This window comes from Osmerus mordax, chromosome 12 (genome assembly GCF_038355195.1).
Source record: "Osmerus mordax isolate fOsmMor3 chromosome 12, fOsmMor3.pri, whole genome shotgun sequence".
NCBI lineage: Eukaryota > Metazoa > Chordata > Actinopteri > Osmeriformes > Osmeridae > Osmerus > Osmerus mordax.
The window spans coordinates 995,979-1,011,498 of NC_090061.1; the positions used below are offsets into that span (position 1 = coordinate 995,979).

Sequence of the window (15,520 nt, forward strand, 5' to 3'; positions counted from 1 at the left end):
AAAAGAGGCTATGCTCCCGGTATTGGACGCAATAGCGATGCAACCAGGCTAATGTAAACACACGCGTGGTAAACGCCACGAACGTGCCAGTGGAAGGTCGAGGAATGACAAGGCACTTTCTACGGGGAAGTCCCTATGAGATCACTGTCACAAGAAAATAATTATTAGAGCGACTCATAAGTGACTAGATTTTAACCCAAGTTGTGTGTCTAATAGATCATATAGTCTAGTATACAACTTTGTAACCAAGTCTACAAATTCATCATCAGTTTTAGGCTACAGCATCGACAACACAAACACTAGACCATTTAGTCAACAGAACAGTGATAAAAAAAATAGAATTAGGTTTCTTTCGCCTACATAATACTGACAGTACAGGAGGAACATAGAAAGTAGACAACGTAGAAAGTTTCCAATTAAATATTCTGAAATAACATTTAACAGGTTACACTCTTTCAGCTACTATTTCACCACATAACACGTCATTCTGCATGTGAGTAGGCCTACATGCACTTTATTCCGGTGCCCTAAATGCAGGAGGATAAGGTGTGGTATGGATACGGTTGGGTTTATGCTGTAGGTGGGTCGGTTTGTCATACTTCTGCGAGAACACTACAATAGAAGTAGGTCTATTGCTGAGTCACCATGAGTGAGGCTATTTTACTGTGATTTTAAATTATAACAATCAAAAACTTATTTTCCCAACAATAGCAACAACAAACAAACAAAAAATGTTAAAATGTATTATTAGACATAACTACATCATATAAAACAACTGTCCAGGTTGTGGTGTGCGCTGTAAAATAAATGTTGTCCTCAACAGGATGAGTGTATATTACAGGTGACATTTAGTAGCCTACAGAGCAGTATCTCTAATCATAGAAAACAATAAAGACGCAGTTGTTGTCAGGGATCGCTCTTCCTGTCTGATGACCGTGCTCTGTCACCTGATTATGACTCACAGGTCCTGTGATCGAGCCTTTCGTTTTTCTTCTCGTTTTCTTTTTTTTCCCGTTTGTTACTCTCGAGCGCGCGCGAAGCCTCTAGAAACATGAGTTTGCGGAATCGATGTTTTTAATTTGACCACATTGTTTGTTTAAAATGAAAATACCCTTCGTAGACTCAGCTGCGTTTTCCATAATATTCATCGGGCAGGAACCTCACTTTAGATACTTGGGGCAAATATTCTCGGATTAAAAAGGCATACCCTAGTTAGTTTATTGCTTCCCCAATTCATGTTGATTTTTTATTACAACAATATGTTACTATATGTAACAATATGTTACATATAGTAACTAAATATATATAGGCACGTTTCTATTGCAGAACAAAAACAATGGGGCTATATTACAAATAGCCTATAGGCTACATATATATGATCACATATTCTTCATATGAAAAGCCTCGTCAACTAAAGCATCAAACGTTATTCCGTTTTACCACCAGTAGATGGCAGTGATTCTCCAACAACCAACTCGTGATTTTCACTGAGACGATCAACGAAGTCTGAGTGGGCCTACAATCTGATTGAAACATATCGTAGATAAACTATGTAGACTATCTGTTTAAGAGCCCTTCGAGTAAATATGGGGTTTATTACAAGTACAAATTTGAAACACGAACGCCCTGCATCAAAGCCAGCAGGTGTAAATTTACTGCAGAAATCGAAAAAACAAATTTAAACAGTTGTAGTTAAACATATGGACAGATGCTTTATGTATCCTAAAAGTAGTTGTTTGTATAATATAACTGCCTGGTTTTCCTTATTGGCTAGACTGGGCTGTAGGCTATTAACGATCCACAAGTTAACTTGTATATTATCTATTATCTATAAATGAGGCGATAGCTAGTTTTAGTATAGTCGGAGTGTGTGGGAAAAGGCCAGGAGGCTAAAGTTTATATTCCATGAGTTTTACCATTAGGCCTATATTTACATATAAACATGGCAAATCACCGTTGTTGATATGGCTGCAAATGTCTAGCTGTAGGCTATGCGCTTATATCAACACTTGTATTATTGTTTTTGTTGATTTTATGTAAAGCACTTTGAGCAGCAATTCTTGTATGAAAAGTGTAAGTCTTACTTACTTACTTACTTATAGGCTACTTTTGCCAAACTGGCTACGCCTTCAACTTTGGAAGCGAAATATGAAAATTAACCCTAAGTGCCTGTCTCGTTCTATTAATCAGATGACCCATCGTAACATATCACACTGCTCTCCCTCTCTCTGAAACCAACTCTGTAAAGATATGAGAATCCGTTCCCTCGTTTTCGTCAACCCCTCCCCGTGTGTTCAGTGAACGAACGCCTAGTCAAGGCTACACTGCCCGCCAGAGCGCCGCGCAATAACAACACACAGTTCCCCGCTTCTACAGCAAGGCGCAACGAGGCATCTCTGTATCGGAAGCGCTGCAAACGAGCAACAGAGAGCCCAGCTACCCTGCACGCCGTTCGGACATGAGCCCGGGGATCCGGAGATGAGGCTCCGAAATGGCACCTTCCTAACGGTCTTATTGTTCGGTCTATGCGGACTCATTTCACTCTCCTGGTACACCGCATTCAGCAATTCCAAAGGTAAGGCAGCTGTAAAAGGCGCCACGGGGCGGGGACGTGTTGAGAAGTGATGGATTAGCTCTGTTATGGTACAATTGGAGTCTCCGAGACTATATCAGACTGAAGCAATATGGATGGTGTAGGGGCTTTGTGTTTTGAAAACGGCAGGTGGTGGCCTGTTTTGGGTATATGTCTGGTTTTCCATGAACCATTTCGACTGCGAGGAGCATTCACCGGTGGCACCTTTGTCATGAAATTCCTTGCCTTCTTCGCCTACGCTGCCCAGGTGGTGTTTAGACATATAGCTTTCCCGTGACATGATCCATGATTTTACACTATTTATATGCAAATAATATCAGCTAAAGAAGATTAATCAAATCCTGAATCCTATGTGAGACAGTAGCCCATTGAGCGGCTGTTGTGCCGTACTGGATGCCTTGGTGATGACGCTGTTACACTTGCTTTCCGAGGCTCGCCTTCCGTCAGACGTGTGGGGTTAAGACATGTATCTTGAACGGTTAAACTTGGTAAAAGCCCATGTCACCGCATGAACACTTTATTAACTTCGAAGTTGTTCCGCAATCAAAGATATGCCCTTTTCCTTTCATTTGTTGCTTCAGTCATGCAGACACGGTTCTCTCTGCTGTGGGGTACTAGATCTCCCAGGTCTTTAATTCGTGTTACGGGGGGTTGGTTTCTGCTGAAGTTTTGCATCCCCCAGGTCCAGAAAACGTAGAAATTCTTCAGATTAACCTCCAATAAACCTCCAATATGATAAAAGCCCCATTCAAAACACAACATTGTCTCAATAATTTGATCAATTTAACAATGCACTCAAACCACCATCCATATAAATATATAACCTTAGAAATAAACTGCTTCTGATACTGGATTGGGTGGTCGTGGTTGTGGTATTCTGTCAAGACTTTGCACAATGTCCTCATGCTCAAGTCTTACCCATGCTTCAATACTGTATATTAGACACAGTCACCTCTGTACACTGGAGGCAGTGATAGTGTAGACAGCAGTACGCTGGAGGCAGTGATGGTGTAGACAGCAGTACGCTGAAGGCAGTGATGGTGTAGACAGCAGTACGCTGAAGGCAGTGATGGTGTAGACAGCAGTACGCTGGAGGCAGTGATGGTGTAGACAGCAGTACGCTGAAGGCAGTGATGGTGTAGACAGCAGTACGCTGGAGGCAGTGATGGTGTAGACAGCAGTACGCTGGAGGCAGTGATGGTGTAGACAGCAGTACGCTGGAGGCAGTGATGGTGTAGACAGCAGTACGCTGGAGGCAGTGATGGTGTAGACAGCAGTACGCTGGAGGCAGTGATGGTGTAGATGCAGCCAGCAGGGCCACTGTCGGACTGAGAACGTGCTTGCGCTTGTTCGTGCGCCATCAAAAAGCTAAAGTTCTCGTTTCCATCTCCTCTGCACTCCTCCTAACTGTTTCCTCTCTTCATTTCCTGTCAAGACATCATCCTCCTCCTACCTCCATGTCCAATGTCATCATCATTGTTACCATAGTTTCCTGTGGAAGCGTCCTGTTCCTTGCACTGCGCTTCCTGCTTGCTGGCATGTGCAGATGAGTGGATGTGAGCCTCAGTTATTGACTCTCTGACTGATGGTAATTAACTGGGGAGGTATGCATGTGTGTGCGTGACTGTGTGTGTGTGTGCATGACTGTGTGTGTGTGTGTGCTTTCTTTGCCTTAACGCGTCCCTCAGAGCCAGCCAGCACTCTGCCAAATTAATTCAGTCTGGCAAGCAGCTAAACATGATTGCAGAACCTGTTTGATACATTTATTCCAACAAGGCCGAGAGCTGTTTGAGCTGGTTGGGTGCACCACACCAGATGTGAGCCTGATATCTACAGGGGTCCCTGGCAAATGATGCATTTGGGAAATTAAAGTATTGATAAACTGAATTTAAAGCCAGGTTTTAAAAAGGCTATCAAGTGAGAGCTTGTCGGGTTCCAGGTGAACAAACAATGCAGAGTAAAATGGGTAAAGGAAGTGATAAGGAAGGTCAATGACTGACCACTGGCTTTGTTTTCTCAGTTCAACTGTTTTACTGCAGCTATCTTGACTTACCTGCATGTAAAGTACATTCAAAGTCAAGTCATTTCTTGGAAGGGTCTGATTTCACTTCTTGCTCCTATAATATGAAATGTCTAGCGAGGTAACTTCTCTACTTTCTGTTTTACCAAGTAACACTGACATCCATTCATGTGGATACATCCATGTTTAGCTCAACACTGTGTTGAGATAAAAGAAGTTTTGATGGTAACAATAATGTGTCATTTAGCAATGCTTTTATCCAAAGTGACATGAAGGTGGGGATTTAAACCTGCAACCTCTTGATCTGCAGTCAGAAGCTCTTCCATGGAGCTACACTTCTACCTGATGGATAGGTTACCATCTCTGCTGTAAAACGGCCCCTAGCCTTCCCCTCAGACTGAGGGCTCCAGCCTTCCCCTCAGACTGAGGGCCCCAGCCTTCCCCTCAGACTGAGGGCCCCAGCCTTCCCCTCAGACTGAGGGCCCCAGCCTTCCCCTCAGACTGAGGGCTCCAGCCTTCCCCTCAGACTGAGGGCCCGAGCCTTCCCCTCAGACTGAGGGCCCCAGCCTTCCCCTCAGACTGAGGGCCCCAGCCTTCCCCTCAGACTGAGGGCCCCAGCCTTCCCCTCAGACTGAGGGCTCCAGCCTTCCTCTCAGACTGAGGGCTCCAGCCTTCCCCTCAGACTGAGGGACCCAGCCTTCCCCTCAGACTGAGGGCCCCAGCCTTCCCCTCAGACTGAGGGCCCCAGCCTTCCCCTCAGACTGAGGGCCCCAGCCTTCCCCTCAGACTGAGGGCCCCAGCCTTCCCCTCAGACTGAGGGCCCCAGCCTTCCCCTCAGACTGAGGGCTCCAGCCTTCCCCTCAGACTGAGGGCCCCAGCCTTCCCCTCAGACTGAGGGCCCCAGCCTTCCCCTCAGACTGAGGGCCCGAGGTGAAGGTCTCCCTGGCTCTGCAGAGAGATGACACCTTCTTGTCGTTCAGGTCTGCCAATCTGTGCAAGGCCCATACCAGACTGATCTACGCTATATTTCTAACCTATACAGACTCTGTCATAACACGATTAACCTGACTGTTGGAAATTCCAGGGAATCTTTCCCTCCTTCCAGTTGAAAGTCTGATTCCTGTTTTACTTCCTGAAATAGTTTTTCTGTCTGATCTTGGTTGACTCATGGATATCCCTTAAGGCAGGATGAGGCCTGGATTGAACGTTGAAAAGTGGGTTTGTCACTTAAGGGGCTACCCATGCACTTAACACACACACACACGTAGCCACTTAAACACCCACACACTGATACATTCACACAGCACACACACACACATTCACACACACACACACACAGCACACACACACACACGTGCGGCTGCATTCACACACAGGGAGATCTACGTGATGATGGTCGTCAGCTCACACACAGCGAGAGAACAACCGCCTGCCCTCACATGCTTGGTCATATCTCCCTGCACACACACACACACACACACACACACACACACACACACACAGGCTCTGTCTGGTCCTGCCTCCCCTTGTTCTGTGTTCAACTGTCTTGGCTGTGTTCAGGGAGAAAAAGCCCTGAGGAAACAAGATCCTCTAGGAAGCGTAGGGTGCCTGAGCGTCTCTGTCCCCGCAGAGCAGAGAGGGCTTTTCTCCTGCAGCTGAGAAAGATGAAGATCTGCTCTAACCCCTGGTACCCTCTCCTCCTCTCCTCTTCCCCCCTTCTCTCCTCTTTCGCTCGTCTTTCTCTCCTTTTTATCCCCCTCGTTCCAGTGGGATGTGTAGAGCTAGGTATCATGTTGCCCTCCTCGCCTTAGAAGATACGGATATTCCCTCTATGCCTGGACCTGTGGAGAAACTATAGGAGAGATAAGAGTGGAAACAGGACACCGTGTGAGAGAGACTGTGTGAGTGTGTGTATGAGTGAAAGAGATTGTGTGGGTGTAATAGGGGGTGGATGTCATCTTTTGGGAAACCGCCTGGGTAACATGAGGATGCTTTTGTCAGTTTGTCAATATTGGGAAAATCAATAGTGCTAGTGGTCTTTGGAAGTGTGTGTGTGTGTAGGCTAGTGTTTGTGTACAGATTGTGTGTGTGTGTTAATTTGTTCATGCAACATGTTACGCATGAATAAGCCTCGCTACAAATAGTGCCTCATAGATGAAGCAACGTGAAAGATTTTCCATGAAACATAAAGGAGGAGTGACAGCTAAAAAGAGCATGTTGGTTTATATGATTCTTCCGCACGCTTTTCATGTTGTACGGAATCGTGTTGCTCCTGACTCCTGACGAGACAGAGAGCAGCAGAGAGGAACTCACCTGTTGTGTGCAGGGGTGTGAAGCTCCAGGGTGTGTGAGGCTGTAGTCCCAACACACACCCCAAGAGAGAAGAGGGAGGGGGGAGGGAGAGAAGAGTGGACCAAGGGCTTATCACCAGGCAAACAGGGTCACAACACTTCCTGTAGAGGAAGCAAGGTTTAGTGGTACAGTTCAAGTTTAATTAGTTATACTGTGTATATGTATTAGTTATACTGTGTGGTCAGTAATTCACAGTACAGTCAGTATATCACAGTACAGTCAGTATATCACAGTATATCACAGTACAGTCAGTATATCACGGTATTGTCAGTTTAACAGTAATTCACAGTACAGTCAGTATATCACAGTGTATCACAGTATTGTCAGTATAACAGTATAGTCAGTATAACACAGTATAACAGTACAGTCAGTATATCACAGTATTGTCAGTATAACACAGTATAACAGTATAGTCAGTATAACACAGTATAACAGTACAGTCAGTATATCACAGTATTGTCAGTATAACACAGTATAGTCAGTATAACAGTACTGTCAGTATAACACAGTATAGTCAGTATAACACAGTATAACAGTACAGTCAGTATATCACAGTATTGTCAGTATATCACAGTATTGTCAGTATAACAGTACTGTCCTCTCTATCATGACTTCCCAGTGACCCAGCCCCCTTCCCTGCAGACCCACATCAAGCCGCAGGGCAGCAGGGCACAGCAAACGGCATCAGATAAACTCCTGACATTTCTAACAGCAACGTTCCTAAACATGGGGGGCGGGGGGGGGGGACTGTAGTTTCTAAGGCAGGCTGGGTACTGTAGTCTTTTTCTGTAGCTGTGGTTTCTGTACCTGGGAACTGTGAGTCTCGTAGACTGCAGAACTGTAGTGTCTGTATGAAGCTGCTGACTGCTCTGGGCTCTGGGTTAGGATGTGATGTGACTGACTCCGACACGCGCTGGCTTTCACACACACACATTCATAAAGACAAACACACACATTCATAAACACACACACACACACATTCATAAACACACACACACACATTCATAAACACACACACACCATCACCTCAACCCACCTCCTGCTGTTCTGCCATGCTCACATATTTTCTCTTCCTACTGTCAAGTAGCCAAAAGGGTATGTGAGAGTGTGTGTGCGTGTGTGTTCGTATGCATCCCAGCCTTCCTGCTCTGACGGCCATGTGTGCAAACACCACATGCCAGCTCCACCTTGAAGATAACCCTGGCTTTAGGGTGTGGGAAGGCCTCCAAAGTCCAGGGCTGGGGGCCGTTGGCATAGAAGCAGACTGACAATTATAAATTTCCCTTTTACACCAGCGGGTGGGTTGATAGCAGTCCATTGAGGGATGTGTATGTGTAATGAAAGATTCGAACCCCGATATCCCACAAGCACACAGTCAGATAATGGCGCCATTATTTCAGTCCTTCGGTGGCGGTCGTTCCGTCCCGGGAGGTCTGTGCTTCCCGCTGGTCCTTTAACAGCCAACCCTGGCTAGACTAGCCTTTGCTAGGCTACATGAGTGAGCCACTGTCCGAAAGAGAGGAAGTGCTTAATGTTCTCTTTCTGAGTTTATCTGATGGCGAGGCCTGCTTCAGGCATTTCCTTCTGCTATAGGCCTATTAAATAGTGTCTGGTCTCCTGCTATAGCTCTTCGAGCGCTACACAATGTCCATTACACTCCGAATGAACGCTTTATTATATGGTTTAGCTGTTTAACAACGCGCAGGCGAAGGTCTTAAAACCAGCCGTGAGATGGTTCGCTAGATCCCAACAGGAAATGGGGGCTATTTAACCATATCAACAGCATTGTAGACCCGTTTAATTACATTCTTTATTACCTGCTTTTCATAAAACGAAATTACAATTTAGGCCTTATATAACATGTGAAAATGAATGAACCGCCATGCCGTTGTTCGCTCAAAGAACGTGTGTCTCAGGGTCGGCTCTGGTGTGGCTAGCTGAACTGGACGGGAATGTTAGTGGACCAGTGATTTCGTCTGTTTGACTCCTGCCAAACAGACGAACCAGGCGGTGCGTTGTTCTGATGTTCAGCACCGCTTGCTCCTGAGTGAAACGACGATTATATTTTCTCATGAATTATGCATGCACCGGCCACTGGAATATGAGCTCCGCTAAAATATTGTCCTCCCTTTCATTGCCGTTATCAGATTGTTGTTAAACATTGATACAATCCCACTGAAATTCAGCGGTTCATTACAGAGGTGGTTAACCCTGGTTAAACATTGATTATGGTAGCCTACTAGCAAGAGCGTCATTGCCCAGGGGCCCTTTGGGGTAGCCTACTAATCTGGCCTTGCCTACTAGTCTGGACTGGACATATTTCAATGGTCATCCCCCGCACGCCTGGATTGCTTATCGAATTGGATGTTTAAACCTTGGCGGAATCAAACCTAAAACTTTAGATTTTGTTCGTTGGCAACCTCTCTCTTTCTGTGTAGGCTGTGTGTGCGCACTAATAGTGTGTGCGCGCCCCTTCGGCGGTACCGACTCCTAATAGAGAAACGCTGAGTCTGAGCCCATGGCGGGAAAGGACACAGTTAATTATTCATTGCTCAAGTGACCCGCGTGGCATCCTCCAAACAGCCGAGGAACGCCTGAAACCGAGTGGACAACCGAGCCGGCGACCAACTATGTTTTATTTACGGTCTCCCCCACCTGCTGTTTTCGGGTTCTGATGAATACTAAATGTTTGTTTGTTGTTGTGTTTGTAGAGAGTGTTTGTTTAGCGGGAAACCAAAGAGATGAATCGTTTTGTTTCCAAGAGGGACGCAAGCATATAGGACATTTTAACCTCTGTCGTGAAGAAAGCATACAGCGTAGGCAACACAAGATAACACTATGCAAGTTTTGGTCTGTGAAAGCAAGACTGGGTTTGCATTTTCAAGCACTTTGAGAAAGAGGAGGGCTGAGTGAGATGGATGGTGCAGGTTGTTTGAGCTGCCGTCGAACTGACTGAGTCTCTGATGGAAAGCTCTGGTGCCAGGTGCGTTACAGCAACTTATTCATCCTGGGAGAACTGAAAAAAAAACAGGTGTGGTAGGCCGACTAAAATCAAACTTTTGCCAAAGACACAAACAAGAATATATACTTGTGGGAGCCTTTTAAGGCATGAAATACTACGAACTTGATGGAGCTGTACTGTAAACGGAAAGGCGTAATCTCCCCATCGCTGTGCTAGGTTTGGTCCTGCTCTATGATTTATTCACCGTCAAAACCAGTGTTATATCTGCAAGCTTCTGACGGGAGATCTGGTGAAGAAATTAACAGTCAGAACCTACGTGTCCGGCTTCTATTTAAGAAGGCCATTTTATAGCACTTGTAGCCTGTAGGCTATGCACTTAAGTGTTTATCCCAGTTCAAACATTATAGCGCCCTGCGATTGTCTCGACAATGAAGGACGCACTATCAATAATATATGTCGTTATTATCGTTACTAGTAAGGGGGTGTCGGTATTTCCCTGGCTCGTTATCCGGCCTGTAATGCAGCTCGTGGTGGTCGCCATGACAGCGGAAAGCTGTTGCGTGTTGGCTGGTCGAGCAGGGCCCGAGCGCAGGCGGTGGCAGCGTCGCTGCTAATTTAGACACATCATCTGGCCCGCGCGGTTTGTCGCTCATTATACAAGCTGGCTTTGAGCCAAAGACTACATTATGCAAGAGTGCAGACGCGCGCATGCATAGCTTACACAGACACGGGCCCGCTATGACACTGACAGACACACACACACACCATAAAATCGTAACATATACAGTTCTTCAAAACAGATTGGGCTCTTACAGGTAGCCAGGTGGCGTTCATTGCTAATTAAAGAGTCTGCTGTCTAACACTCGATAACCATATGGGAACATCCAGCAAACATCAGCACACTCACACCAGGCTGAGGCGGGTGCTGTTTTTGTACACAGTGTTTCTGTCAACAAATCAGTCATCTTGGAGGCCTGTGTTTGCGAAGTACTATGCTAATGCCTGCACAGTAATGGCAAGTTTGTGTGTGTGTGTGTGAAGGTGTGTGTCTACCTGACAGCCTGCTGGTTGTGTGTTGCTTGTTGTCATTGTCTTGAGGAATCAGGCCTGAACATGTAGTGTCTGTGCTGGACAGGGTGTGATGGGTCCTGTGTCCAGAGCTGGGGGGGGACTGAGGGAGACAGAAAAGGAAGAGGAAGATGGTTGAGAGTGAAAGGAACTCTGTGATATTGAGGGAGAGACATTGGGGGAGAAAGGGAGAGTGGAGAAGAAATGGGGGAGTGGGGGAAGAAAGAGTGGAGGGAGGTAGAGAGGGGAGGGAGGTAGAGAGGGGAGGGAGGGAGGGAGGGAGGGAGGGAAAGGAGAAAGAGAGGAGTGTTGTGTGGAGGGAGGGAGAAAGGGAGGGAAGGAGAAAAGGAGAAACGGGGGAGTGTGTTACAGTAGCTTCCCGCTGGAGGCATCATGAGGGCAGCATGTGCCTGGGAGATCATGTGACTACTGGGACCTGAGAGATCATGTGACTGCTGGAGCCTGGGAGATCATGTGACTCCTCACTGTGTCTCTCACAACAAAGCTGCCAACACCAAGAGAAGGTAGAATAAATCCCTCCAGAAAAGGAAGGACACACACACACTGTTTCCTGTCAGATGGATGTGAAGTCTGTTCTCTTAGACTGTGATAGTGAGACAGTGCTCTGATCACTTGGATGCTGTTCAGGCCATGCCTGTGATGCACACACACACTCTGTCACACACACTGTCATTGATCTCATTCTGTCCACTGGTCCACAATCAGTTTTGGTCTTCTGTTGTTTCAGTCAAAACCATACCAGGATGCAGAGCAGTTTCCTAGTTCATCCCCATCTGAAGAAAAATGCAACAGTACAGTAATTGTCGCAAAAACACAAGACATACCCCTACCTCGTGCCCTCCATCCCCTCTCCATCCCCTCTCCACCCCTCTGGATCCCCCCTAGTGTAGTAGTTGCCGGCCAGGGTAACCAGGGTGAGCTGGCTGAAAGCGTTCAGCGATGCTGAACGTTCCCCTTACGTGCGGTGACAGAGGCAGGAGGAGCAGGGAGACTGTCAGGGCGGACCAGAGAGAGGAGCAGGGACACTGTCAGGGCGGACCAGGGAGAGGAGAGAGGAGCAGGGACACTGTCAGGGCGGACCAGGGAGAGGAGAGAGGAGCAGGGAGACTGTCAGGGCGGACCAGGGAGAGGAGAGAGGAGCAGGGAGACTGTCAGGGCGGACCAGGGAGAGGAGAGAGGAGCAGGGAGACTGTCAGGGCGGACCAGGGAGAGGAGAGAGGAGCAGGGAGACTGTCAGGGCGGACCAGGGAGAGGAGAGAGGAGCAGGGAGACTGTCAGGGCGGACCAGGGAGAGGAGAGAGGAGCAGGGAGATTTTCAGGGCGGACCAGGGAGAGGAGAGAGGAGCAGGGAGACTGTCAGGGCGGACCAGGGAGAGGAGAGAGGAGCAGGGAGACTGTCAGGGCGGACCAGGGAGAGGAGAGAGGAGCAGGGAGACTGTCAGGGCGGACCAGGGAGAGGAGAGAGGAGCAGGGAGACTGTCAGGGCGGACCAGGGAGAGGAGAGAGGAGCAGGGAGACTGTCAGGGCGGACCAGGGAGAGGAGCCACATTGCTGCTGCTGTCTCCTCGCTGGGCTGGCCATCTGCTGCTGCTAGATCTGTCTTCCACCGTGGCACTCTGCGGACAAACCAAGGGTGGGCATGAAGCAGAGCGAGGGAGGGAAGGAGAGAGAGTGAGAGAGTGAGAGAGAGGGGGAGGGATAAGGAGGGGGGGAGTGAGATAGACAGACGGAGAGAAAGTGGGTGTTTGTGTGACTGCTATTTGTAGAGATGTACAGATGTAGAGTGTGTGTGAGTGTGTGTGTCTCTGGAGTCTGTCAGCCTATACTTTAGTCTGTCGCTTTCACCATATAGAAGAGATGAGTTTGTGTAAGGCCTCTGAGGCTGTATGTGCGTTGATCCATAACTATCCTGGGTTTTATGTATTAGAAGGGGTGAACATGGGCTTCTCTCTCTCTTCTATCCATTCTGCTCGGATAGTGAGCTGCAATTACCGCTGTTTCTCCACACAGAGCCAACCATCTGCTATGAGAGGAATCTCTTTCATACTGACACTTAGCTTGTGTGTGTGTGTGTGTGTGTGTCCGTGCGTGCAAGTGAGAGAGACAATAAATGTGTGTATGAGAGAGACATTGTGTGTGTGTATGTGTGTGTGCGAGAGATAGGAATACAGTGTGTGAGTGAGAGAAAAGTGTGTGGTCAGTGTGGATGTGTGTGTGTGGTCAGTGTGGATGTGTGTGTGTGGTCAGTGTGGATGTGTGTGTGGTCAGTGTGGATGTGTGTGTGTGGTCAGTGTGGATGTGTGTGTGGTCAGTGTGGATGTGTGTGTGGTCAGTGTGGATGTGTGTGTGGTCAGTGTGGATGTGTGTGTGTGGTCAGTGTGGATGTGTGTGTGGTCAGTGTGGATGTGTGTGTGGTCAGTGTGGATGTGTGTGTGTGGTCAGTGTGGATGTGTGTGTGGTCAGTGTGGATGTGTGTGTGGTCAGTGTGGATGGCATCACCAGTAAGGAGGATCTGTCATGTTCAGTCATGTGATCTCTACACCATGTAACGGATTCTGGGCTACTTGCCCAACCATCCACTGTTTACCGTTATACTACCACTGACTCTCTCACACACACACACACACACACACACACACACACACACACACACACACACACACACACACACACACTGTTTAACAGTTAAACACAGACAGTACCCACACACAAATGCTGTAGACTGGGAACCAAAGAACATATCCACATACTCACACAAACATAATCAAGAGAGAAAGAGACGCACACACACAGACACACACCACATCAGCTGTGAGGACCCCGGCAGGGTTGGTCATGTTATCTGGGGTGTGTGTTTGTGAGGTGACATCCTAGAAAGAAGATCCGCCTAGCCAAGCCTCTGTAGCGAGGGATTTATCGCTCCTGTCCCAGGAATGTAATCAACGCCTGCCTGGACCACCTCGGCTTGCCATCCCCATCAGGGTCGACACACTGCAGTCAGAGCCAAGATGGATGCCATGGTCATCCTCCTTCTCTCATAAACACATTGTCTCGGTGCCTGGCTGCAGAGCCAACATGGAGACCTGGTAATCCTTGGTCTCTCATGAGCCCATTGACATCATATTACATTTACATTTAGTAGACGCTCTTATCCAGAGCGACTTACAGTAAGTACAGGGACATTCTCCCCGAGGCAAGTAGGGTGAAGTGCCTTGCCCAAGGACACAACGTCATTTGGCACAGCCGGGAATCGAACTGGCAACCTTCAGATTACTAGCCCGCTTCCCTAACCGCTCAGCCACCTGACTCCCGACACATCAAGCCAATTCAGATGAAATGCGAAAGGAGCCAACATGGATGCCATTGTTGCCCTCATGCTCTTGTAGCCCCATTAACTCTCAGCTAAGCTGTGGTGCAACAGAGCCAACATGGACGCTTTGTCATCATCCTCCCCCTGTCCCATTGACTCCAAGCCGGCCAGCCCTGAATCCTTGCTGCAGAGCCAAAACGGATGATGTTTTAGAAAAGCAGTCGAGACTGACGTAAAGAAAACACAGTTCCTGATCTTAGAGCGATCAGTGAAGTACAGTTTGAGCCCCGGAGCCAAAATGGCTTTTGCCCCCCTGACAGCTTCAGCGACAAGCGCCAACATGTTTGTTGTCGAAGCAATTTGGACAACTGGGCTTTCTCTGGGCCCCAGCTTGGAGCAGGTGCTTCTAAACAAGTCTCTAAACCCCTTTTCAAACTGTCAGACCACTATTTATTACACTGCTAGCGGGGGCTACAGTACGATATTCTGTTGCTAGCTCCTTTTATGTGAGCGCTTCATCCTAAACACACACGTTCTGAAAGCCTAGCTACTTCCCAGCTCATATCAGGCCACTGTACTGAGGGTGTGATGAGGGGTTGGGGGGGGGGTGGAGTGAACTGGTTAGTCAGACAGTCTGTACAGCCCCCGAGCTACCGGCCTCATTACCACGGAAACCTGACCTTTGATCCTGCAAAATACCTGCAAGGCGTGTGGGGGATGCTCTTTTACCAGAGGCACAGACCCCACCTCTCTCCTGCCTCTCTCCTGCCTCTCTCCTTCCTCTCCCACCTCTCTCCTGCCTCTCTCCTGCCTCTCTCATGCCTCTCCCGCCTCTCTCCTGCCTCTCTCCTGCCTCTCTCATGCCTCTCCCACCTCTCTCCTGCCTCACTCCTGCCTCTCTCATGCCTCTCCCACCTCTCTCCTGCCTCTCTCCCACCTCTCTCCTGCCTCTCCCCTGCCTCTTTTATGCCTCTCCCACCTCTCCTGCCTCTCTCATGCCTCTCCCACCTCTCTCCTGCCTCTCTCATGCCTCTCCCCTGCCTCTCTCAAGCCTCTCCCCTGCCTCTCTCCTGCCTCGCAGAGCTGAGTGGGGCTGAGAGGAGAGAGACAGACTTAGCCTACCTCAGGGAGGGTAAATTAAGTGCGTTTCGTATTGGGAGGATGCTGTGCGAGTGTCAAAGACAGATTTATTTA

General features: G+C 48.1%; 1 protein-coding gene across 1 annotated transcript in view; it reads left to right on the top strand.

Moving 5' to 3' along the window:
• The first annotated feature begins 2,294 nt into the window (after positions 1-2,294).
• The window catches only part of mgat4b (alpha-1,3-mannosyl-glycoprotein 4-beta-N-acetylglucosaminyltransferase B), a 75,046-nt gene continuing 61,820 nt past the window's right edge, over positions 2,295-15,520 (top strand). The window contains exon 1 of the mRNA XM_067248409.1: positions 2,295-2,575. Within this exon, the coding sequence (XP_067104510.1) occupies positions 2,479-2,575 (97 nt within the window). The 5' untranslated portion in view covers positions 2,295-2,478. The remainder of the gene's footprint in view (positions 2,576-15,520) is intronic.